This window comes from Hyalella azteca, unplaced genomic scaffold (assembly GCF_000764305.2).
Source record: "Hyalella azteca isolate HAZT.00-mixed unplaced genomic scaffold, Hazt_2.0.2 contig2070, whole genome shotgun sequence".
In the NCBI taxonomy this organism is placed as follows: domain Eukaryota; kingdom Metazoa; phylum Arthropoda; class Malacostraca; order Amphipoda; family Hyalellidae; genus Hyalella; species Hyalella azteca.
The window spans coordinates 89144-115866 of NW_025932358.1; the positions used below are offsets into that span (position 1 = coordinate 89144).

The 26723-nt window shown below is 39.0% G+C and overlaps 2 protein-coding genes across 3 annotated transcripts; one reads left to right on the forward strand and one right to left on the reverse strand.

The window, feature by feature from the left end:
• The first annotated feature begins 465 nt into the window (after nucleotides 1-465).
• On the forward strand, nucleotides 466-17781 carry LOC108664490. Of its 2 annotated transcripts, XM_018151084.2 has the most exons (4): nucleotides 466-940; nucleotides 2493-2615; nucleotides 11678-11926; nucleotides 13248-17781. In XM_018151084.2, exons 2-4 carry the CDS (start codon nucleotides 2561-2563, stop codon nucleotides 16016-16018), a joined length of 3075 nt encoding a protein of 1024 aa, XP_018006573.1. In that variant the 5' UTR covers nucleotides 466-940; nucleotides 2493-2560; the 3' UTR covers nucleotides 16019-17781. The 2 variants fall into 2 exon arrangements, with proteins under 2 accessions (XP_018006573.1, XP_047740958.1); XM_047885002.1 differs by lacking the exons at nucleotides 11678-11926; nucleotides 13248-17781 and adding an exon at nucleotides 4386-9560.
• A 3777-nt stretch (nucleotides 17782-21558) lies between these two features.
• LOC108664488 lies at nucleotides 21559-26410 on the reverse strand (the record flags this gene model as incomplete). Its single annotated transcript, XM_018151082.2, has 4 exons — nucleotides 21559-23454; nucleotides 23786-24998; nucleotides 25441-25556; nucleotides 26279-26410. Coding segments are annotated over 4 exons (1628 nt in total), but the record flags the coding sequence as incomplete, so codon positions are not given.
• Between the last annotated feature and the right edge of the window lie 313 nt (nucleotides 26411-26723).

Sequence of the window (26723 nt, forward strand, 5' to 3'; positions counted from 1 at the left end):
ATTTGTTCATTAAATTGACTTTATTATAATAATGCCTAAAATAGCTGATGCAATCAATGATATTAGTCCGCGTTCCATTCCAGATAAATGGCCAAGTAGGCTTTCTAGACTAAAACTTAGATTCAGCTGCGATAATTTTTCATATCCAAATCATTATTAATACCTTTCATTGTATAAAATATTCATTATGCGGAGAACTAGTTTTTAGGGTAAAAGTTCAACGTAAATTTCGAGAACTTTTGTTTGGCCGCATCCGTCCATCATATATCACCGTCATCAACAAACAATAGGAATAATAATTATCAAATAAAATTCATTGACATAATCTATATAGAAAATAAGTATCTATCGAATAAATAGGTTATTAGGCATTATTTGTCTAGGGTCTTTTTTAAATATAGGGAAATTTTTGTCCACGACCTGATGTTTCGGACTATCGGTTCTTCCTCGCCATTTGTCCTTGAGAATCGAAGAAGTGAAGACGTGCAGTACTTGTGAATATTGTTTATCGCAATGGCCAAACCACATGTGCAATGTTAGTGTGTTTTTTAAAAATGTCTTCTAAGCGTCAATTACCGCATTTACATCGCGTAAGCTTTTTTAGTTTGCCATCTGATCGTATTTGCAACGGATACTCGCTCCACAAACTTTCCGCCATATTACGCCTAAATAAAGTGTTGAAGTCGAGAAACTGGCCTTGGAGTTGGAACCTTAGTTGGAAAGGCGGCGTCGGTGCAGACATTGTTTTGAAGTCTTGTGTAGTTTGTAGAAGTTTATCGATCCGAATTTTCGATTGCAATTCTAGAACTGTTGACACTACAATCAGATAGAAGAATTTAAAAAATCAGCGATGATTTTTTTCTGAGATTTGAGTAAGTCTGCTACTCGGAAGCTCCTGATCTGACTGATCTGAATCATCTGTCATCTGATTAAGTCAAAAGTGAGTTAACCTAACCTACCTATTCAGATTTGCTCCTTTGAGTCTTTTCTATACCTATGTTTCAGGGCAATCCCTTCAGGATGGTATTTAACAATAATTTGCAATAACTTGAGAAGTGATTTGTGCACCTGTTTGTAATTGTATTAAATTCCTAATATAGGTGCAAGCCTGTAAAGTGTAAAGAAACACAAAAGCTTGTACGTTTGTTGATATTTTGAGAATAGGCCAGAGCACTCAATGTCACCTGTTATATAATTTTAAAATTAGGTATAAATAGGGTAATACTAGGTCCTCTAACGTGTTCAATATTTTATATTGTTAAATACCCTTATGGGAGTAGGTAAATGATGCCTCATACAAAAAGGTCACTGAAAATTGAAAAGTCAGGTTTTCTGCCATTAAACTGTCATTCCAGAATCCAGATTTAAATGACTTGGTTTAAGTTGGTTATTCCTACTGGCAAGTGGCAATTCTGGTTGGTATATATATTTATGAAATTATGTGCTAGAATTTTTTCCCAAAATGTAGGTAGAAAATATCTATCACTAATTACGTCGCAGACAAAATAATATATATGGCTCTAGCAGACACACTATTGGCTCTAGCAGACACAGTATTTTTAGTGCCTGGCAGCTAATTTAGTCCTATATTATTTGTTAAAGAACCCTCCCACCTCCCTCCCCTTTGGCATCTGTAGTGAATCCATAATTCAATGTACAGAGATGTTTTTGGTACCGTTGAATGCATCAGAAAAAGCAGCTTTAAGATGAGTATAAGAACTAGAGAATGTCATAATTGGCCGCTTTATGTCAGACGATCCCCTTTATGGTGCCTGGCCAGGTAATTTCAGTCTTTAACTTCACTGAAGGGGCCCGGACACCTCCCCCCCATTACGGGATCTGTAGTGAATGCATAAATCAACGTACAGAGATGGTTTTGGTACCGTTGGATATCTCAGAATGTCAGCTTTAAGATGAGACTAAAAACTGGAAAAGCCAAAATCCAAAAATTTTGACCAGATGCTCCCCTTAACACTTGTCATTATAATCATAGAATTTATGTTACATTTGTAAATTGCTTCAATTAAATTATATAGTCATATATGTAAAAATTTATCCATCATACACTCCCATGTATGATTGCCTGGATGAAGAATAGGCCAAGTTTAGAGGCCCATCATGTCTTTTTTATTCAATTTCTCAATTGATTTAGAGCTTCCCTGAATTTTGAATATCTCAGAATTTGCTAAAAGACAAACAGCTTATTTGCCTTAGTCACCAGACGAATTTGTATTAAGAGTATAAATATACCCGATTTTTGCCAAAACACAAACCCCTATTACTCATTGCTGCTGTAGTTACCTTAAAGTTATGGTTTGTGTACCTCAAAATTTAATAATGAAGCTCGCTATAAAATTACCTGTTATTTGTTTTTTTTCTTCATCTTTTAATCAATTCAAAGTAAGACAACATTGCATGGGACTTGAAATAAGATAACTATTGCTTATTTAGGATATTGTTCATAATTCTGATGCCTTATGGTTTTCCTACAGGGTTCCAAAGGCTGTGTGTGTGAACTACCAACAACTGAATAAATTGGTACCTCACTTCTGTCGCAATCATGTCTTCGACTATAGTCAACTCAACAGGATCGGCTTCTGCTGCTATGCCTGCAGGTGAGTGCTATTGTTTTTTTTCCTTATCAAACTTTTCTCCTTTGGAATAGTGATTAATTATGGCTTATCTGTTACCACAACATGTATACCATTTATATAGCCCATTATAAAGCATGCAATTACATTTTGGAATGGCTTCATGAGTAATCTTTTATAAGTTGCTATTTAGCCACAGCATCTGCACTGCATGCAAGATCTTATCCTATGTGTGTGAATGAATCCCTACACCCAGGAACATGAATGGGCTGTATTATTCAAATAGTGATGCCTTCTGCATGAAACTCTGATATGACTCTATGTCCTTGCATACTGCATCTGAATTACCTACCTAATGGCAATAGCCAATAAGGCATTGAAAGTTAAAAAATATTTCACTTATTTCTTTGTTGGACTTTTCCTGCCTGTTCTTAGCCACACTAGTAGCTTCATTCCCTTCCTGGTCACGTTAGTTCTCCAATGTAACAGCAACATCTTCCTAGTCATGTTAGATCTCCAATGTAACAGCAACATCTTCCTAGTCACTTCCTAGTCATGTTAGATATCCAATGTAACAGCAACATCTTCCTAGTCATGTTAGTTCTCCAATGTAACAGCAACATCTTCCTAGTCATGTTAGTTCTCCAATTTGTAGCAGCAGCTCTCACCTAATCAATTTAGTTCTCCAAACTAGTAGCAACAGCTCATACCTAGCACTAGAATCACTGGCCTAGTTGCAAGATCTTACCTTGTCACATTATGTGTTATTAAGTTGTGTGAGATTTTTTTCTATTGTCTAATCCAAATTTCTAGTTTTGTCTTGAGCTTATTGAAGATTGGCTAGCCAAAAATGTATATATGCTTTCTTCTATTCTGTTATTCTATATCAAAGATCTTCATGATAGAAAGAGAAACAAAAAATAAACACAGCCTTTTGTTACAGCTAAATTCTAGCCTTAAATGAATTAGAGAGAAGGAAATGCATTAGAGGTCAAACACCATCTATGCCTGACATGTAGAGAACTTTTACTCTGCTTTGCTGGTTCTTAAAATTGTTTGCTTGCATTTATGTGTTTTTTTTCCTGTCATGTTATATTATGTATACTTCCTAGACTTGCATTTTTGCACTCCTTCTGCCATGCCTAATACCTATGCTATTTCATTCCCTTGCGTAATTGCATACCAAAAATTTAAGATACATTTTGATCAATTATTTGAAATCATTTAGTTTAATCTTGTCTAGAAAAAACATTTTTTACTGTACCTCCTGTAAACTCTATTAGCTCAGAGGTGGTTGTTTCTTTTTAGATTTTGCTTTTTACAACTTTAAATTTTTGTGTGCATGTAAGTTATTATTGCTTTGTCTTGGTGGCAAATCTAGTTTTGAAATTTGACCATTTCTTATGCTGTTGCCACTCTATTAATAATTTGAACTCAATGGATTTAAAAGTAACAGGCTTAATTTTTGTTTGATAAGTTCATTATACTATACAGTCCACGGTCATCTCAATCATTATTGCTTAGATTTGCATTATGAAATTATCAAGGATTGTTAATAACCCCATAAACAACCATTCTTGCTTATACACTTTTTTTGCTTCGCACTGACTTTTGCTTTGTGATGATTCTTTCCTGCACTTATTTTTTTATTGCAATTCATTCACTTATTTTTTATTGCAATTATGATTCTGAGATTGTGATTCCATGTCGCTTGGCAAGCTCAAAACCCTGTTTTGCTTTAATTCCTTTTCTGCTTGAACTAACGCATTTGTTTGTGGCTTGTGTTGTTCACAGAGTGCGAGCGCTGCCAGTCCTGTGTTGAGCCTTCCCACTGTCCTGCTTATTGTTTTGCTAACACTTCGTCTAGTGATAGCACCTCACCTAGAGATAACATCTCCCCTAGAGATGACGTCTCGTCTTGTGATGCTAGTTGCGCTGCTAACCCCAACATTCCCTGTACTCACTCGAATGCTATGCACCCAACTTCCACGCCTGATGTCTCGCACAAAGTTTCTGATGCCTTAAGTAATCTTAAGTCAGCCGCCAATGAATCGGATATTGTAACAAAATGTCCCATTTTGATAAGCAATGTAGTCTTGGATAATCCTGATTTTTGGGAGTCGCATGAAGCATCTGCTGAGGAAGATAACGATGTAGCCTTTGAACCTACTAAAGTTTGCCAGGGCCGGGAGGTGTACAACCCAGTTGGTGATGCTAGTTCAAAAGATGATGAAATTGATGTTGTAGAAATCTTTTCAAAGCCTAAAGATAAATGTTGTTCTGATGATAGCTTTGAAGGGCCCAAAGTTGACTCGGCAATGCCTTCAAATTCTGCCGACGAAGATCAATGTGTTGGCATCGATGAAGACATTACATGTGGTTCCTGCACAGCTGAAAAGCTTAATTATTCTGTGACAGACTTTGACTGTCGTGGTGATGATGGCTATGACACTAGCATGGAGTGTAAAACTGGTACCTATTTGAAGAAGGCTTGCATTGAAATGATTCTCACGAAATGTAGTGTTGTGGCAGGTGATGATTTCCAGGATTTAAATGACCGCGATTCAGATAGCGACGATTCCCGTTTGAGTAAATCAGATAATGAAGAATCCTGTAAGAGTGATCCAGGCAGAAAGGATTCCGACGAGAGTGGCTCAGATAATGATGAATCCTGTGAGAGTGATTCAGATAACAAGGAATCCAGCGAGAGCGACAGCTCAGACGAGAACGAGATTGTGTCCAACGCGGATGAATCTGAAGACGAAGTTGAGTTCATGGATGACAGCTTCCTAGATTCTGAGGATGGTGAACCAACTGATGATATGGATGATGACGATGATGCTAATGATGACAGTGACGATTCTGTGCAGTTCATGACGTGCGATGATATAGACAGTGACGATGACTTGGGTCTTACATTTGACTTATTTGAAGCTTCGGAACCATCGAGTTCAACAACCGCAAAGTCAGATTCTTCCCAAACCACTGAACACGAAAAGACAATCGCAATGGAAATAGAAGCAGAGCGTATGAAAGTGCAGGCAGCAAACCGACGCTGGGAGGTGTATTACAGCGAGACCAGTCACGAGCGTGTGGTCGCTGGTGTCGTCTTCAAAGTTCTTCCAAAACCCAAAGTCCATTCCCCAAACTGGGGCTGTTTTCCGTCCAAGTCTTCAATGAAAGGTCCTGATAACTCGCCATCTTTGGGCTTCATTCCATGCCGGAAAACCCCTGCTCCGTGTGACTTTTTGAGCGCTGTTTCTTCTCGCATTGAAGTTCTTATGCGGGATCAAGGACCTGATTTGCTGGAGGCTCCTTGTGGCGAACGTGATGGGCCGATCCATAGCAGTTGCGCTTACGAGGCATCAAGTCCTGAGCTACAGAGGTCTTCAGGGGCCGAATTGTCGCCTCAGAAAATGTTCAGTTCGAAAAAACTTGATGTTAATTTTCATGATGGTGAGAACTGTAGTGCCGACCTTATGACCAACGAGGGACAAATAAAGAACGATTCGAATGATACTCACTTGGCTAGTGAGGGCAAAAATGTTCAAATGGTGAGCTCAGATCTGCCAGAGAGCGACTCCAGGTATGACATACTAGCAGGATGCGAGTCAAGTGGCAAGCTTCAAGTTACGTCTTTAGAAGTTACTCTAAATCTCATACCTACAAATTCCTCTTCGGATGACAACATTCTTTTTCCTGGTGAACACAACACCGCGTCAAATGTATCAGAAGGTCCAAGCTCGTCTGAACAAATCTCCGACTCGAATGCCCACTCAAACTTTGCTGTCGTATCTCCTGCTCATGTCGACCGACCATTGCAGTTGGTGATGAACGTGGCCTTGTATGAGACGGGATCGTGCGTTGCGGAACACGGGGTGGACTATGAAGACTTGTGCTACGATGGCGTCATCGAGCAGTTCGATATCCTAGTCCATCCTGACGGCCACAGAGACGCTGTTGCTGTCGTCTCTATCGAGAACTGCGCACCGCTTCCATTAAGTTCATCTTACCCGCCACCCATCACCTCGGCTTCCAGCAAAATGTCTATTTCATCATATGAAGGTGACGAAAAGTCTAGCGATGAAACTGATGCGGGCGATGACTTCGCTTGGACAGAAAACGTTGATTGTAATGGAAGCTTCAAAGTTGCTTCTGATTTTAAAGATGAATTCTTTGATGATGAATGTCCTCAGGACGACGGCGCCGAAATGAACGAAAGTGCTGTGCTGAACCAGGTTCCTGCCTCACTTGAATGTGAGGCAGGGAACCAGCTTCCGGCCTCACCTGAGCATGAGGCAGAGAACCAGGTTGCTGCCTCACCTGAACATGTGTGGGACCAGGTTCCTGGTTCACCTGTGGATAACCCAGCCAGCGGGCGGCGACGTAAAGTAATGTTTAACCTGCGTGTGGACAAGCGTTTGCTACACGCGTTCCTCAGTGAACATCAGGAGGCGCGCAGCGGCAGGTGCTGGATACAATGTGTGGCGGATAGAGCGCGGGAGCGGCGTGCTGCAGGCCGACCTGAGTACGATCCCTCGTCAGATGAAGATGATGAATGATTTGCATCCATTGCTTCATCATCACCATTAATGGAATGGCATATATTGCTTTAGCACATCAACTTAAGAACATCATCGCTCGTCATTTGTTTTCTGATTGTACGTATGAAATTTTTGAATGCGAGTTCGATCCTTCATCCGACGAAGATGATGAATGATTTTCATTTATTGCTATGTGTCATCTTGGTCATTAGTGTGCTGATTTTGCGCATGAAAAATGCGGGATGTTACGCTTGAATTTTGTCGATATTACGCAAAGGCATTGTTTTTTTATGGTGTCGATATTTTTATTGTGTTGGTCATTTGATCGGATGTGTTGAAATTTGCATACTCCGTTGTACGCTCACAAGGGCGTGCTTTTGGTTAATAAATTATATTCCAAGCATTTTTTTCTATTATCGTTCATAGAGATTACTTATCGCATTAATTGAGTTGAAATATTAATGCTCTGGTATCGACAATATTGGTAAACAATTAATATTTAAGAAAAAGATCAGAGCATAGAAGTGTTCAAGAATATTGCTGAACTATTAGTATATCACACTAAAAATAAAGTGCCAGGAAATCATTAGTATTACTAAGCTATTCACATTCTTTGATTCTCGACTCATTTAATATAGCATTTCAGAGAAATTCTCTTGTTGGTTGATTTGTTGACGGAATGTGTTACCACACAGACTAGTGTCTTTCATTAGCGTGGCACCACAGTTACTTGTAATCACCTTATGCGCTGACTGGTTTAGAATAAAACTGATTGATTTGTGAACAATAGCTGAGTAATTTCACTAATTTGTAGATTCTAATTTAGTTTATCGACGTTGTTTTTAAGTTTGATGTTCCCGAGTAACAAACCCATTAATGAAGGAGAGGTTATTCCTCGGAGGTTAGTTTTAATTCCATTGATGATAGCTTGCCATTAGATAAGACCACGCTGTTTTATTTTATCTAGTGCGTTTACTCTTCTGTCTGTCCAGTTCGCTGTGGCCAGTTAGCGTCGGTGCTAAATAACGCTTATTTCCATTTAATTTGTGCTCAGGTTATACTATCTCGGGTTCGGGTATTTATTTGTTTAGTGTAAAAATATTATAGGACTTTGCTCCCTCGTAATTTTTAGTTTATAAGTCAGCACAATAACAACACATGGCTGTGAAATGGTGCTCGTAATCTTTGTTGTTTAAGCGTGTGATCTCAAGTAATGTTGTAAGCAACACGTGTGATCTCAAGTAATGTTGTAAGCAACACGTGTAATCTCAAGTAGTGTTGTAAGCAACACGTGTGATCTCAAGTAGTTGTAAACAGCACGTGTGATTTCAATTAGTGTTGTAAGCAACACGTGTCATCTCAAGTAGAAGTAGTGTTGTAAGCAACACGTGTGATATCAGGAAGTGTTGTAAGCAACACTCGTTAGTGCCGTTATTCGTAATGATTAATTTATGTAATGCTTTATGTTCGTACGAAATAATTTTTAACGATCTCGAGCATTAGCGTGTAGTAAAGAGAAGCTGCCGGTGATTGTCATGTGCTATGATTGCCGAATGTTGTGCTACACGCTGATAGGTCCATATATTTGCACAGCGAACACTGACAGAGCTCTGTCCAACATTGACAGAGCTCTGTCCAACATTAACTGAGCTCTCTCCAACATTGACAGAGCTCTGTCCAACATTAACTGAGCTCTGTCTAACATTGCCTGAGCTCTGTCCAACAATGACAGAGCTCTGTCCAACATTAACTGAGCTCTGTCCAACATTGACAGAGCTCTGTCCAACATTAAGTGAGCTCTGTCCAACATTGACAGAGCTCTGTCCAACATTAACTGAGCTTTGTCTAACATTGCCTGAGTTCTGTCCAACATTTACAGAGCTCTGTCGAACAGTAACAGTGCTGTCGATTGATTTAAAATTAATTATATCTTGAGTGCAACTCTCGCTGGTAGAATTACTCTCTCTTTCCACCCTTGCATAATAGCTAGCACTTTTTCAGCTATTTTTACGTGTAATTAGCTCACTGTTTACAAAATTCATTTAGCAATTAGATGGATAAAGTAGATGCTGTGACGATCGGAAATAATTTGAAGGTGAATGAACTATGCTAGGTTTGCTCGTCTTAGTTGGTGTGCTCTAATTTTAACTACCTTCCAATGTCAAAACAGTAGTTTAATGATGTTTTAGTTGAATTGCTTAGTTTTAATTAGTATTAGTTGAGGTAAATGGCTGCACTGAATATTTTTTCTGACCTTTTCGGGTCATTAAATTATGCTTCTTGGTGCATTATGTCACTCTCCTTTTTTATTACTTTTTAAGCTGACGTTGTATAGGATATGTTTCGAAATAAGGCCTAGGTTCGTTTACTGGTTCTCTTTTGGTTTGTTTTGGTGTAGAGGCGGTAATAAATATGTCTGAGGCTAGATTTCTTTCCATTACCTCTATTAACGACAGGAATGTCGGTCACGTAGCGATTACTGCACGATTGTAGACCATCATGTACGTTCAGATCATTTCACTGTCGTAAAAATGGTGTTTATTAACGCAAGAAGTGAACGGCAGAAAGCTATTGAAAATTTCTTACGTTGAGCAGTTGCTGGTTATGGGGAAATTTCGAGAGTATCTTATCAGAAGAGGAGGAGCTGGCTGCTGATAGTGCTTATCGTTATGCATGCATAACACATAACAGGGCTAATAAGAATCAGTTGGCAGCAGCATGGAAATGCCACGTATTGCGAACCCATACTCAGAAAAACGTTATATTTAGATCATTTGTCTTAAAAGTTCGATACACTTTCTGCGCGTAGCACTGAAACTGGATTTTGCCGAGCCAAGCTGCGTCAAGGTGACCCACACAAGAACATATAGTGCATCGCTATATGAAGTCTAGCTGATTTTTCTGAGTGTAAAGTGTTAACTTGTGGTTGATACCACATGTTACCTTTATACAGTTATATACTCAGAAGGATGACTGTCCGAATTGTGACGCATTTCTTGCTCTTGTGTGATTCATCCTGACAGTTTAGGTCCGAATAAAGGCGTATCAATGCTGCCCACAGGAATCATCGTCACTTTTGGACAGTATGAGCCATTAATTTTTCTGATAGTAACATTGTTGGACCTGGCATCGTAAAACGCCTATTCGTTGATTTGTATTGTTCGGCGATTCATTGATGTCGGACTTATGTTCATTGGCGTATCAAGTTTACGACAGTGTAGCAAAGAGATAGAGAGATAAGCAATTTATGGATCTTGTTATCTTGACTGCACGATGCGTCTTAGTTTATTAATGAACGTGCCACTAAAATAGTCAAACCGCTTTGCCTATTCATAGTCTTAAAATTTCGTTCTATTTATACGTTAATTCCACGAACGATCATGACGCTTAACAGACGTCTGTATAGCGCTGACTATACGTCCCCAACACGCCTAAGGTTCGTAATGAATGCTATACGTTCTTTAAGGATGCTTAATGTCCGTAACGAATGCATAACTTTCATAAGGAACGCCTAAATTTCGTGACGAATACCTAACCTTTCTAACGTTCAGTGTGATATAAGAAGCATCTTGAATAATAGAACAATATTTTGCCATAGTGCATGCGCTCTGTATAGCGCTGACTATACGTCCCCAACACGCCTAAGGTTCGTAATGAATGCTATACGTTCTTTAAGGATGCTTAATGTCCGTAACGAATGCATAACTTTCATAAGGAACGCCTAAATTTCGTGACGAATACCTAACCTTTCTAACGTTCAGTGTGATATAAGAAGCATCTTGAATAATAGAACAATATTTTGCCATAGTGCATGCGCTCTCTACAAGTGTACGTACTACGATACTTGTGCTGTGTAGCAGGAATACTTGCCCCATGGAACTTTACGGTTACGTGAGACCGGTTAACCGGGTTACCTGTATCCTGTAGGATTAATTATTACTACAGAACACTTCTCAGGTCGCGTTGGGGAACACGTTTGTTGAGTAGTGTGCTGCACCAGCCGGTAATGTGGTGGCAACTTTATCCTCACAATAGCCCACGCTGAGACATTATCGTTCTATTTGAGCCACAATATAGTTCAATTGTAGCCACTCCATCATTAAATTTTAATTTTAGCCACACTATCTCCCACTTTGGGCTAGACTATTGTTCAATTTTAGCCGCACTATCGCTCGTGCTCGTCGAGAATTGCTGCTGAAGTTCGCTTCTGTAAACCGCCACGTGAGTTTCGCATGCGGGTGTGGGGGAGGGGCAACCAACATGTGTGGGGGGATGGGGTTTCCCACGCTTTAACTTATCGGGTTTCCCACCCGTTACCTGTTAAGGTCACTACCTATTGATTCTTAATTCTTATTGTTAACACACTATTCTCCACAATTTTAAATAGAATTAAATTTCTTATTTAATGCAATATACGTACTTCAATTTTAATTAACTTGACTTTCATTGGCACGACTGTGGCCGTTGTTACAATCACGGATATTATATATAGCAGGAAGTTTAATAATAATATATTAACTCATTGAAATAATTATTTCTCAGGTGATGTCCGGGCTGGTTTACTCGACAACCTCACCACCACAACCACCAAGTGTAATCACCCATCGCTATTCAGCGCCTCCACCCCATTACCTCTGAACACATCGTACCCACCGCACCACACCACCGCACCACCACACCTCACCACGCCACATCAATACCAGGAGACCACGGCTCTAGACGCGGGTTATTGTTTTGTGGGTCTAGATGACCTACCTTCGTCTGGTCTACCTTGTGGACCTGGACAATCCGGTGAGTAGTTCTTCATCGTTACTTACATGATATAAGTAACAATATATATGATTATATTGTTATTTATATTTGCCCTGTTCATTATAAATAATTTATTTGCCGTTTTATTATTATCAAATTGTTGATGTTCTGACTAGAAGGTATTCATCATTACATTATTATTATTTTTACTTTGTCATAATTACTATTACTTTGTTATTGTTGGTACTAATTTTGTATGCAAATGTTTGGCCGGGTTATTATAAATAATTTACAGGTATACGATGCTTAAAATCATTCATATTATTAAATTATTACTGTTTTTACTTTGTCTTCATTACTGTTACCTCCTTATTGTCGAGACTTATTTTTATGAAAATATTTTGAATCATTTCATTATAAATAATATACGTGTTTACATTGCTGCAAAATCAGTCACGTTGCTTTGTTTCGTAAATCCCGAGGCTTCTTTCCTTCCGTATCAGGCTTTCGTTTTGTTTTAAGTAATTTTAATTTTTTTGTTATACCATTTTCCGTAGCTCTTATCTAACCATGCCTACTCAGGGGAGACTTTTTACGCGTGTCTATGTTCGCCATACGTCTAGTTTTATATACTATATTGTATTACCGCATATATATTTTCTTAATGATAGTAGTTCAACAGACGTCTAGTCTTATACATAGACGTTCTTGAAACAATTTAGGTATGTTATGCGCCCTAGCGGTGCCTGGGACTGCTACGTCCAAACGCTAACATAGTGAGTGAAGCCAAAGAACAGACGATGTCTCTGAAAGAATGAACCTTTAAGTAGGGTTAAAAGTTCAAATAAAGTATATGCACGTAATCTAATGAGTAATTGTGCTAGTTAAGTAGATCAATGTTGTGTTTCTCACCGCGTTACCTGAAAGTACATGTAGATACCATTTATCGTTAGATCGCATGAGAGTTCTAGGGAAAATCCATGTGTGACACGCTTCAAATTCTCATCCTTCGTTACGTAATGCATTGATTAATAAAACATTAATTAATATCTCTTATTTGCCTCTGCAATATACAAAATACAGTCCAGAACGTACAATTCAGATTTTGAAACCGTAAGAAGTATGAAAAATTATCATGAAAATAGTACTCGTTTACATGATTATTGTGTGTGCGGTTGAAATGCAGCTTTTGCTCTGATGCCGATCGAGCGAGTCGTGCTCGAAACCTTATATATTTATCAACACACTCTATGCTCCCGGCTACTATCGTGATGGATGATTGTACATATGTTTTTTGCATGACATTTTGTTTTCTGTGCTTCTCTCTGCTGCAATGCATCATAATTTTTTTTCATTTCAGGTCGTAGTAACAATCTTCTGAGGAAGCTTTCTGGGGCTTTCCGTAGCATGAACCAGCAAGCGACGACTTGGGTGAACCCAAGTTACGTGGCGGGTTCATCCAAAAGCCCCAGGAACCAACGCTACTCCTTCCCCAGTAAACAGACATACAATTCCCACTCCCATACCAGAGAAGCGAAACCCCGGCACCCCCACCCCAACGAGATGTACCAGAACAAGGAAACTGTTATAGGTTTACATGATGGCACCGCAGCTCCGCAAGGGATGTGGAATAACTACGATGTTTTAGGTACTCAGCAAGACGAATTACTGCGTCAAGAGCTCAACCACCAACAGTTTATGGAAGAGCAACGACAGATATACGCCTACTACCAAAACCAGCAACGGTGCAAGGAGATGCACGCAACTTATAGTGAAAATTATTCTAGTGATTTCGATGAAGGTTGGAACATCGTGAACGTTGGAGATTGTATAGATAGTAAGTGTGGTAGTGTTAATGGCAACACAGCGCCTTATGGCGTCTCTAGTGCTAATTTTATGATGGGTAATGTACAATTTTCAGTGGTTGACGTGAACCAAACGTCGCACAGGCTTAATTTTACGTATCCCTTTGGTCCTCATGAAAGTTCACTTCCCCTTCACGATCCCCATCGAGGCAATGAAACTTTCCCTTACGCAGCCATTAGCCACGCATTTACGGTAATGGAAGCTCCAGAGGCGCGTTTAAATGAAGGATACAGACATCCATGTTCTAGCCATCCTAAGAGACGGAGCCCCCTCGCTGGTAACGGAGTGGAGAAACTTAATCATATAAACGAGATGGGCAGCGCGCTGAACCCTGATGCCCAGGAATGGAAAGGCTGGATCGCCAGCAGCAAGCTTAACCCAGAAGCCAAAGAGTGGATCCCAGGTCCAATCACTGATAATATCGTAGTGAATTATCAAGATAAATCGGAACCAACTGCTTTACCTTCTCCACTTGATGAAGAGCAGATGATGAAGGGAATTACAGCTGCTCGTACAAACTCTTCTGGTGATCTAGAGAAAGCAGAAAGTGAGATGCAAAGTCAATCAAGTATCAAGTCTGGTTCTAGCGTAGATTTGAAGGTAGGGAGTTCTGAAGCGGCTGAATTAATTGCGCCTTCGTGTGCCTTGGCAGAGATAAAAATTAATGGAAAAATGCCTGTAAAAACTCCTTCGGTGAATGATTCTTTGCCAGACAAGCAAGACAGCCACATTCGTGAGAAATCTTCAACAAGTCAACCATCCAAGCCTAACAGCGTTGCAACGAACGTTTGTACATTTGAAGAACCGTTTGTTGCAAGCAAAATCGTTACTTCTACCACAAATTGTTGCACTCAAAGTTACATGAAACCTTCCCACGAATCTAAAGAAGAAGCTTCACTCGACGCAACGAAGAATGAAGAGCCTAAGCATTTTCTTGAGGATCAAAATGAAGCCACGATTGACACAAACCAAAGTAAACAATCCGTTATAGGAGATAAAGAAGTCGAGATGGAGTCTCCCGTTCGAGGAGATTTGAACGAAGTACAAGAAGATGCGATATCCCGGGATAGGAATGTCGCTCATGAAACAGAAAATAAATGCTCAGAGATTTTGGCGAACACTTCTTCTGTTGCGTCTTGTAAATCCAAACGAAGTCCTTGCTGGCTTTTTGAAAAACTCAGAAATATGTCGTTTAATCCTCGTAAAAGTTACAAAAATGATGTTGACAGCGTTACTAGCTGCTCTGGTGATGAGGATGATGATTGTGGGGTTGAATTTTGTGATCTAGACGATGATAATGTCAAAGACGACGATGATGGAATCACATTTGAAGAAGATGATTCTGAACCTGCAGAATGTGATGAAAACGATGACTCTTCCTCTGACGATGAAAGTGGTGCTGAGAGTAACGATGACTGCATTGAGGAAAGGGAGAGTAGTACAGATGATGAATCTTACGACGAGTGCTACAGTGGAAGTGACACCGAAAGTGACGAAGTTGATTTTTGCGCTGGTTTTCCAAGCAAGCTCTTGAGTGGTACCAAACCCCAGGTTGGACCGGGCAGCAACACCAAACCCCAGGTTGGACCGAGCAGCAGCGTTAAGCTCCAAGTTGGACCGAGCAGCAACCCCAAACCCCAGGATGGACCGGGCAGCAACCCCAAACCCCAGGATGGACCGGGCAGCAACCCCAAACCCCAGGTTGAACCGGACAGCAATGCCAAGCCCTACCGTAGCCCCACTCAAGCGCTGTGCGCCATGTGGCGATGTCAGTCCAACAAGCCCCAGCCTCCCCCGGGGCTAAGTTTTTCAGACGATGATTGGGAATCTGACGGTAATTCTGGGAGCATAAGCGCCAGCAATTGGGCATTTGGGGAAGGTTTAATGACCATCAAGACGCCCATCAATACCGTCTGTAAAATGCTCGGCTACGTTGAAAAGGAACGCAAAAACTCGCTCACCGAAGTCGAAAAAGCAAACTTGAAGTGGGACACAGCCATCAACGACGACGTCCGCGGCCATTCAGGTCAAAAAGTGAGTTTCAACGACTCGGTTTCGATGTGTTACGTCGATATCGACGTTGATCGGAAGGGAGAGTGGCAGCAGATTGGACGCGATAATGAAAGATTCCGGAAAAGGATTTCTGGATTGTGTGGGATTCTGTCGCCGGTGCTGGAAGCGGGACACAGGAACGCTGTTTACAACGCACGCTTCCGGGAAAACGAACTTGGAGATGAGGATCTGGCAGAGAATGTGGCGAGATGATAAAAATGTGGTGACTTAGTAGATACTTTCGTGCAATATAATGAGATTATTTCAGCCTATGATGCATCTCATTACAATTAATTCTTCTACCTCTATGCATGATTATTTTTATGTAGTTTAGCATTCAGGTAAAAAAATCTTCTGCTTGATCTAAGCGTTGTGAACATGTCAAAGATTTCCAGGACTTGCATACCTAAACTAATTTCGGAAATAAATACGTATAAGACTTAACTTCTGATTTAAGTAATAATTATATTATCCTGGATATTATTCTTTTCAAAATAGTCTAATAGCTCCACGTAAACGATTCCTGTTTTTTTCTCTGAAGCCTCTCCAGTTGAAATGAATATTTGTGCTGATGATGAAGGGAAACTTGTTTGTTTTCCTGTCGGTGAAGGAGCTGCCAATGTGATATTTAGAGGTAAATTAAAGTAAACATTCTGATATTTTAGTAGGCTTCTACTGTACAGCATATATGTTATATCCCACCTATTATTATGCCTAGCGTATTGTGAGCTCTAAGTCAAATGACGCGCTTCATCCTACTACTTATTGAAGTAATTGATAGTAAAGTATTACTTATTAAAGTGATTGATAACAAATAACTCCATATTAAATTAATTGATGTCCTCGGACACATTGACACGCGTTTCTTACGTAGATGCTGTATGTTATCATTCACTGAAATGTGATGATCGTGTAATATCCTAAAATAGATTCTACGTTTCCATAATTTCTTTGTTAGCCAGTATGAATTATTCTGCTCCATGTCTGACTCGTATTCTGCTCCATGTCGGACTTATTCTGCGTCATGTCCGACTCGTATTCTGCTCAATGTCTGACTTATTCTACGTCATGTCCGACTCGTATTCTGCGTCATGTCCGACTTGTGATCTACTCCATGTCTGACTCTTATTTTGCTCCATTTACTCTTACTCTGCTCCATGTACTCGTATTCTGCTCCATGTCCGACTCTTATTCTGCTCCATGTACGCTTATTCTGCTTCATGTCTGACTTTTATTCGGCTCCATGTCCGATTCTTATTCTGCTCCATGTCTGACTCTTATTCTGCTCCATGTCCGATTCTTATTCTGCTCCATGTACGCTTATTCTGCTTCATGTCTGACTTTTATTCGGCTCCATGAATATCAAATTCTCGCGGTGAAGTGGAACAGTAAGTGGATTCAGCGTCTTGGGTTGAAATTGGAAGCGAAGCAATGGTGATCAAGTTGTGCACATTGATTTATTTGTGTATTCCTCATTTATTGTTACTTACAAGCGCACAAAGCGCCGCGATAACGTAAAGATGCATGAACAATTTTTTGTTAACGAAGCAGGTTTGTGCCTCGTTGCCACAGTTATAGCTCACTGCTTCATATCAAATTGTTAATGGTCAACTTATGTGTTACTTTCATCATTCGAACTGCCCAATTGTCTATTCATTTAACAATGGTGAGTGGTGGAGTGTATGGAGATGATGGTGGAGTGGATGTATTGCAATTGATACTAAATTGGGATTCGTGTACATATGGTATAGAATATAGATTATTGAGTACATATATCTGCTGAACATTTAATCGGCAATTGGTAATTCATAGATTATTAATTGGATCATTTTAATGTTTTGAGAATATTTATCGTAAGCGAGTAAATATTGTTATTAACTTACTAGTTTCTTTGTCCCAGCGTTTATTGGACATCAACAAAATAGTTGAAAAAGCGCCATTTCTGCATAAAGAAACTAATAAAAATTTAGGTTGTATTATTGGAGTCGATTTTTCCCCAACTGCAGGGAACGAGGATGCAAATTTTTAATCCCCAAATTAATGAATATGTGACATTTAGTACGAGTTAACTGTGTCTCAATAGAGCAGCACTTCTTCGCTTATCCTGACCCAGATTGGCCCGGCCAGAGGGCACATCAGTGCTACGTCTCTTCTCTGCTCGCGCAGTGGGTAAGAAGTGTCAATATTAGGACAAAATAACCTGCTAATTTCTCTTAGTGGTGCATGTGGAAGGCATGCAAATCGCATAAATATTAACAATTGTTAAAAGATGAACGTTACACAGAAAGAAGGTATTGAACAGAGCTACGACAAACAAGTGAATATATTGTAAAAAGTGCGACATAAATACAATAATACGTACGTGTTAAAGTAAGTAAATTATTCTGTTAATTAAGCATTACACAAATAGGGCATCTGTTACTCTAACCTTCTATTTGTTAAAGTAATCAATAGTAATACATCTGTTACTTAGCAGTTAAGGAATAACTCGTTACTTTATAGGACCGGTAATACTTTCGGAGGTAATTATAACCTAACCTAACGATCACATTTAATGCAATGATATTTCATAGCTTGTTATCAACCAATTGCATGTTAATATCAAAACGCAGATCCTTCCAATCGAACGAGTTGCGGTTGCTCACTGTTAATTAACATTGATTTATAAACAGACATTAATCAGCATATAGAGTACCTAAGAAAATTGCCGATGCCAAGAAGCTATGTTATAAATGACGGCAAAAACTGAAAAAAATATAAAGACGAGAAGTTTCTTTACAATATAAAAATATATAAACGGGCCAAAGAAACAACACATGAAGAATTTTTGTCCATTTTTATCAAATGAAATTTTCGGAGAAGTTTGATCATTCATGATAGATATACACAATGTAAGACAGTGTATATTTAACTGTCTTGTACAGCCCGATGAAGCAACAGATGTTTCATCAACAATATCAAATATTGTTGACACCACACATGGAAGTAGACAACAACCGAAAAATTATTCATGCAAATCTGAATTGCAGCGTTAAAAGACACATTTGATTGATAATTATGAGGGAAAATTTATTTATAGGTTTATAACTAATTTATTCTGACTGACAGTCAATCAATATAATGTTTATTGACTGAAAATTTATTAAAACAAGTTGATTGATAAACCATAAATAAAAAGATTGCCTGATACTTGGCTGCCCAGTGAAACAGAACCTTTAATTAATATCAATTTAATTTTAAGCAAATAAAAGTAAAAAAATATCCTTACATGTTTGAGATCAAAAGAAAATTTGAGTTAAATAAAAGAGAGCGAATATTACGACTTACACGTGCTGGAGAGACACATATCACTCATAGAAATGAGGGAGGTTTTGTCCAAATAGCGATTAAATTTTGCCCTTGTGTGGGTCATCCTGACCCAGTTTGGCCCGGCAAAAGGATGTATAAGTGCTACGTCCATACTATGCTCGTGCTGTGGGTAAATAGTGTGTCATTATTTGGACAATGAGACCCATTAATTTTCCGAGTGTATGCTTACACTTCATCCTTGTTCCAGGAGGCCTCTCTCTCCACGCAAAATAAAACAGTATTTTAATAAAAGTAATTACCTAAAAAAGAACTGTTTCTTTTTAAAAGTAACTAATATAAATAATCAAGATCCTATAAACCTATAACAATTTTCATTGATGCATTGCGATAGAAGAAAAATTGTCGAATGCGCGACTGCGAAGACCGTTTCCATAGTTACCAAATTTGTCGTGATGAATAGGAAGAAGACATGTTGATAATATACCGAATATTCACGTACTATTAACAAAGAAATTAATATAGAATAAATCAACAACAAATAAGATATTTGTCGAGACGAAAAGAATGTTGACGATATGTGGAATGTTTACACACAAAATAAGAAGATGGATAAAATTTAACGATTATCATATAAGTTAGTTATAATCGTGATGAAAATAGAAAATATACATCGTTCATGCTGAGTATTGATTAATACGCTCAGAAAAATAAATGGTACAAATTGGAACAAACAATTTCTCACACACAGAACCAGCAGGCAGCGAACGTATCACTGATCCGTACTCATGCTGGGCCAAACTGTGTCAGGATATTTGAACAATAACCCACTTATTTCTCCTAGGCATAACACTCGGCTGGCGATGAAGCGATTCAAGTTGTTGCTTCTCAAATAAGCTTAAAAGACGTCAATTACAAACAAGTATTTCCATGGAATGTGATAATATGTTTTCAATTATATATTATTGTTTTATTAATTACAAATTTATCATATATATTATATGCAATAACATTGATAATACATTTATATATGCGGTAGTGGGATGTAACTGTTGTACTTTCAGTAATAGAAATGACAAAAAAATTTGTTCTTTTGTCTCGCATTTTCCCGAAACTGTTTTGCAGAAAACATGGAATTAAAAGTCACAATTAGAAACAATTAAGAGGCCTAAGCTCTTTAAATTGTTGTTAGTGTCTGTTACTTTAAACAAACTTTATATATTATAATTCAGCCATGCAAAAGTTAAATCATTTGCAATATACTGAACAATGCTTGATTACTACACAATAATAGATGCAAAATATTATAAATATATAAAACACTAAGAAAAATGAATGGGGCATATTATTCAAATGGTGACGCACTTTCTCACGCACAACACGAGCAGACGTAGCACTGATACGTCTTTATGCCGGGCGAAACTGGGTCAGGATGACCCACGCCAGGGCAAAGAGTGCATCGCCATTTGGACAAAGCCTCACACATTTCTCTCTGAACACATAGTGGAACCTCAGTAAAATATTCAGCTTTAATTAAGCTTTAAATAATCAAAATATAGTAAAATGCTGAGACTTCATATCATTGTAACCTCAATGCATTAAAATTCGTGCCACTGAATTTGTTTATAAAGTTTTGTGTTTAGCTATAAAGAGCGAAATTAACTTTAAAGATTTTTTGATGATAATTAACATCGTTAGGGTAAATCACATAACATTAAATAATATTCATGTTTGATTAAAATTATATTAATCACATTAGAATGATTAGGATATTAATAATCAAGCATGAATGATTAGACGAGATTATCAACCTATGAGACTCAACTTAAGCGTCTCTACGCAAGCAAGAGTCATAACTCGAGATAATGAGATAAAGATTTAAGATAATGAGTTTGTTCCGTGGAGGCGAAATTGTGATGCGACGCAATAAAATGTGTCAGGATGACCCACATGAGGGCTAATACATCACACTAACATCACAATAATAGATGACATCATCACCATACTGCTCGTCTATTTGTTCATCATGAATGATTAACAATGAGTTAGTTAGGTTTAAGTAGGTAATATGGGTGAGTAATGTTCAACAGCGTAAAATATATTGTTAAACTAATAAGAAAAGTATAAATAAAATTAATTTTATGGTCTCCAATCAAACCTGTTTAAAATATCCTGTTGTCTAAAAATGTGAGTGAATGCTGTTAATTACGTCACCATGAGATGAAAATATATTTTCAAGTAATGTTCATTCATATTTCTTAAATACAAACATATATGTATTTAGCGAATATCCAAAAATGTGAATACTGGCAACACAAGATACAAAAAAAATCTAATTTGATTGGGAAACGCAGGTTAAATAAGCTTAATTGAACGTTTTACTTACTTCCCATAAATATCTCTTCTTGATGAAAATATTGATAATGAATGATTTTTGTGATAAAAAAGGGAGGTGTTCTGATGATTCATTATTTACTTATGACCCAATATTTTCAATGACAACATTACCACACGCAGCAAAATACTCTTGTTAAATCAACATTCACGGTTACATAAATGCATGCAACTGCACCTTGTCCACATACATTTGGAACACACACAACGACGACACACCACACACATAAAACATACACAGACATTCACGGAGCTTGTATGAATTATTGAGTGAGGCTTGCAAAGAACATTTTAAAGGATCTGAAGTGATGAAGACCTTCGCTCCTACAGGAATGTCCCTCACTACCGTACATGTAGGATTGGTTAGTTGTGAAAAATTTAGCTCGGGATTTAATATGGGAGTCAACTGAAGGCTTTTAGAAGGTGCAAGACAACAGACCATAAATGAAGTAGACCATGAGGACAGCAAACCATGAATGAAGTAGACCATGAAGACAGAATGCCATGAATAAGGTAGACCATAAAGACAGCACACTAGGAAGACAGTAGACCATGAAGACTGCAAACTAGGAAGACAGTAGACCTTGAAGACAACTCAATGAAGACAGCAGTCAGCAGTCCATGAAGATAAAACCAGTAAGACGACAGACCATGATGACCATACCAAACAGTCAGCAGACCAAGAAGAAAAGATCTAGAAGACATCAAACCATGAAGACATGATCATAAAGTCAACTAAATGAATACAGCAAACCAAGCAGAGCGGCTGCCGAGGCGTCACTCATCGTACATGTATCGCGGACGATATTACCACATATAAAGTATCGATCACAAATTATAGATTAAGTAAAAACGTTTTTTTTTCAAAAAAGAGCTGAAAAACAACATAGTTCAGCATACACTTGTTATAAAACTACGGCCTAAAATGTCTATGTAAGCGCGACCCTGATTAGTCTATTTAAACAAAATTTCTTGCACACCACGAGTGTCTTCTATGTCGCCTATAAATACGTTCAAGCACAGATATTATTGTCTATTTAGCACAGAAAATATTCTCTAAACACCGAAAAAAATATTTTTCAATACAGCAGAAAAAATATTCTATATTTAGCACAGTTCACAGGAAATATACTCTATAGAAAAGCAGTCTACTTCAACATGGCAGGCTATGCTACTCCAGATGGCACCAGGTTAATATTCTTAGCATGGCGAGGGTTAAAACGTTAACAGTCTGGTTAACTAATTGCTACACAAGCAAAAGAAATATTAAAAAACCTTCTTCGTATCAACTGAAGTGAGAACAATGAACAAGATTGGCCAACAAGAAAAACGTTTCATCAGGCTGAAAAGCGTAAGGGAAGTTTCTCATGAAAAACGTTTTTTAACAGAAAAACGTTAAATGTCGGATCGTTAGACTGAAGAATTTCTTGTTGCGAGGTATCGCGACAATTTCTTTTATGGCAAATAATTTGTCATATAAAAATAAATTATTTACGACGCAATTATTTATTGTGACCGGCGTACACGAATACTAAGTTCACCGAAGTTCCTATGAAGTTGACTCGAGATTTTCAATAAAAAAGTCAACAGTGACTTTCCAATTCAACTGATAACTTTAATATGTTCGCTATTAATATTTTTACGTCAAATACAAATAAGATTCACGTTAATTTGACTCGGTCGCGTAAATAGTGTCCCAGCTTTATGTTATTTGCATTGACTTTGCAATAACCTGGTAGACTTTGACTTTTCGATGTAAATATTCGAGTTAGAACGTTAAGTTTACTCAGGACTGTGGCGAAGGTTAATCAGATTTTCGTCGCCGGCAGCAGCGTTTTGCTGGAGTTTTCTCTCGAGACGTCGCCAGCGCTTCAGACGTCGCTTACGTCGCCGCTCCTCCTGATCACCTGACGACGTCTGCGCCGCCTGACGTTCATAGTCAGCCAACACTGCACAAAATGACGTTCTTTATGATACTGTACAGTATAATGATTATCCTGAGATACTTTACACTGCACAACCCGACGTTCTTTATGATACTGTACAGTATGATTATTATCATGAGATACTTTACACTGCACAAAGACATGAATTATACTGTTCATAATAATGATACTGAAGTGTCCTCATAACTTATACTGAACAGGGTAATGATTATCGTGAGATACATATTATAGGGCACTAAATTATCATATACAATTACTAAACTATCATCTGCACTGCGCATGTCAAACACTAAATGTCTAGAAGTCTTCATGAACAAGTTATAAAATGACTTACACTGCTCTAGTCGACGTTTTTTTTGCTCTTTACGCAACCTTCGCGTCTCCTTGCGATGCTTCTTCTCTTCTTTCTTGGAGCGTCTCTGGCCTTCCTCGGGTCTGGGATGGGAATTTGGTCTTGGGGACTTACGTCCCAGCTGTCCCAGGCTTCCATTGTCCAGGGGCCTCCTTCGCTGGGGCTGTGTGGGCCCGAAAGTGAAGGGCCTTTCTCTGTATATTCGATGGCCACCAGAAAGAATATTATCGGTGACCTCGTTACTCGACTCAAGATTAAAATCCAAGTTCCTTTGTGTCCCAAGAACCGAGTTTGATATTTCATCACCATTAACAACATTGTTGTTATCAGATTCTTCTTTATTGTGGATTAAAGAATCGTCGATCCTAGAGCCAAATGGCCGCCGATCCAAGCCCTGGATCAAAAGATTTTGAAATTCTTCTGAGCCTTCATCCAGAAAATCCTCGTACTCATCGCCGGTTCTGATAGACCCATTTTTGGGTTCTTCCGTGGTTCTGAGCGACACATCCTCGGGTTCTTTGGCGGTTCTGAATGACACATCGTCGGGTTCTTTGGCGGTTCTGCGTGGCCCATCCACAGATTCAGCACCGGTTCTGTAAGGCTCGTTTTCAGGGTCTTCCGCAGTTCCATGTGGCCCAAGCTTGCGTTCCGCACCGGTTCTGTATCGCCCCTGATTGTTTACATCTTGGACTCTGCCAGTGTCAGGTTGAGTGTCAACATTGAAGTTGAAATTCAAAACAATTCGGCCATCATTGGAAGCGCTAATATTTTGCACGGAATATTGACCAGAAGTGGTTCTACGAGAGCTGATTGACTGAGAAGTGTTTGAGTTAGAGCTAATTGGGCCTGAAGTAACTGCGCTAGTGTGGACTGTACCAGAAATTATTGCGTTAGAGTTGATTGGTTGGAGATGGTTGATGCGATTTCTGATTGGGTCGCGATGTCGTTGTGGGCTTTGGTCTACATGCAATTCTTCTTCGCTGGCGTTAAAATCAGAAAAAATTTCTTCGCTTCCGAAGAGGCTTGAGCCTTCTCTGCGTGAGGGGTTCGAGCCTTCCACACGTGAGGGGCTTGAACCTTCCCCACGTGAGGGGCTTGAACCTCTTCCGCCTAAGGGGTTTGAACCATCAATGGGTTGAGCGGAGAGCTCGTCCCCAATTGAACTTTCAGCCGATGCCACATCCGAGGCCTCCTCCTAAGAACAAGATTGAGTTTACTTTTTAGTCAAAAACACATAAAAATAATGAATGCTGTGAAATTAAAAGAAATAATTGCTTTTACTCTAATAAGTCCGTTACTTTCATAGACTTTACTTCCAAGGCATTAGCTCCATTGCATTAATTCATATTATTCCTTAGGAAGCGATACTTTCATTGCATAATTATCACGGTATTACTTTCAGGGTATAACTTTTTAGATATTATTAGATATTATACTCTTTGTTTATATGTCTTTTAAGATGATTTTCGCATGTTTTTACTTCCATGATAGCACATAATACCACACATGGCACCTATTGCCCCACATGGCACCTATTACCACACATGGCACCTATTGCCCCACATGGCACCCATTAACACACATGTCACTCAGCAGCGCCCAGAGGGCACATATTGCCTGCCACACATGGCACCCACCAGCAGATCGCACTGCCCCGCCCCCCGACAGGAGCGCAGCCTGGTGAGGGCGTCGTGCAGGTGCACCACGGCGCCGTCGCTCAGCATGAACGCCACGTTACGCAGCTGGTACGGGTCTGGGGGGAAGGGTTATGTTAGGTGTAGGGATCTTAGCTGAATATTCAGGTGTACTTTGGGAAACAGATGGAGAATAAGAACCATAGTAACTAATGTGTGGGACGTAGAATAAGTTAAGGTGTTGACGATCCCGTAGCAGTGTAAGAATTCAGAGCTGACTTGTTGTGGGACCAAAGCAAGGACTAGTTTAGTGAATTCAGACAACTGCAGAGGTATGTGTAACTGTCGATATTTATCAATATTGTATTTATTTGGTGCGTTGATATTATGTGAGATATCTGGTAGGGAATTACCCGACTAATTGTAACTTCGATTTTGTTCATGTAGGGAGAAGTCAACCCGGATAGAAGATCACAAGAGGCTATCAAGAAGACTCAGTGTTGTGCATATATAATTTGTTACTGTGATGTGAGAAACCTCTACTATGCTGTGCCCTAGCATATGAAAGAAGAGAGTTCTGTACCATATTACGATACCCATGTTCGCGTTAACTTGTTCGATTTCTTAATTTAAGTGTTCACTTTTCATTAATATTAAATTAATTGTGTTAACTCGAGATCATTATTTAACCTCGGCACGAAAGATCATTACATTAGGTAATGATATTACAACTTAACACTTGTATTACGTCGTAGTAGGTGATGAGGTACTCACCGGAGGTCATAGTAGGTGATGAGGCACTCACCGATGTTGAGGTCATAGTAGGTAATGAGGCACTCACCGATGTTGAGGTCATAGTAGGTGATGAGGCCGGTGATGAACTCGCAATAAAGCGTGTTGTGCGTGGCGTTGATGGTGCGCACGCACCAGTACGTGTTGTTCGCTGAGTTCAGACACGCACAGAACGGTCCACCTACACACACAAGGGTCAACCTCAGCGCGAAATTTGGTGGAAAAATGATTAGGTTCCGCAAATATCATTACTAGGTGACCTTCAACGCGTAAATCGCTGAAATGTAAGATTAAGTTCAGCACATATTCTTACAGCAAACTAGGTAATGTTCATGGTAGAACTAGTGATCCTGTTAGGTAGAATGTAGCTATGTTACATTCTACATAGAAATTGAGTTGCATTCTACACCAAACTTAACTACGTTCTACACCGAAATTGAGTAGCGTTCTACACCAAACTTAACTACATTCTACACCGAAATTGAGTTACATTC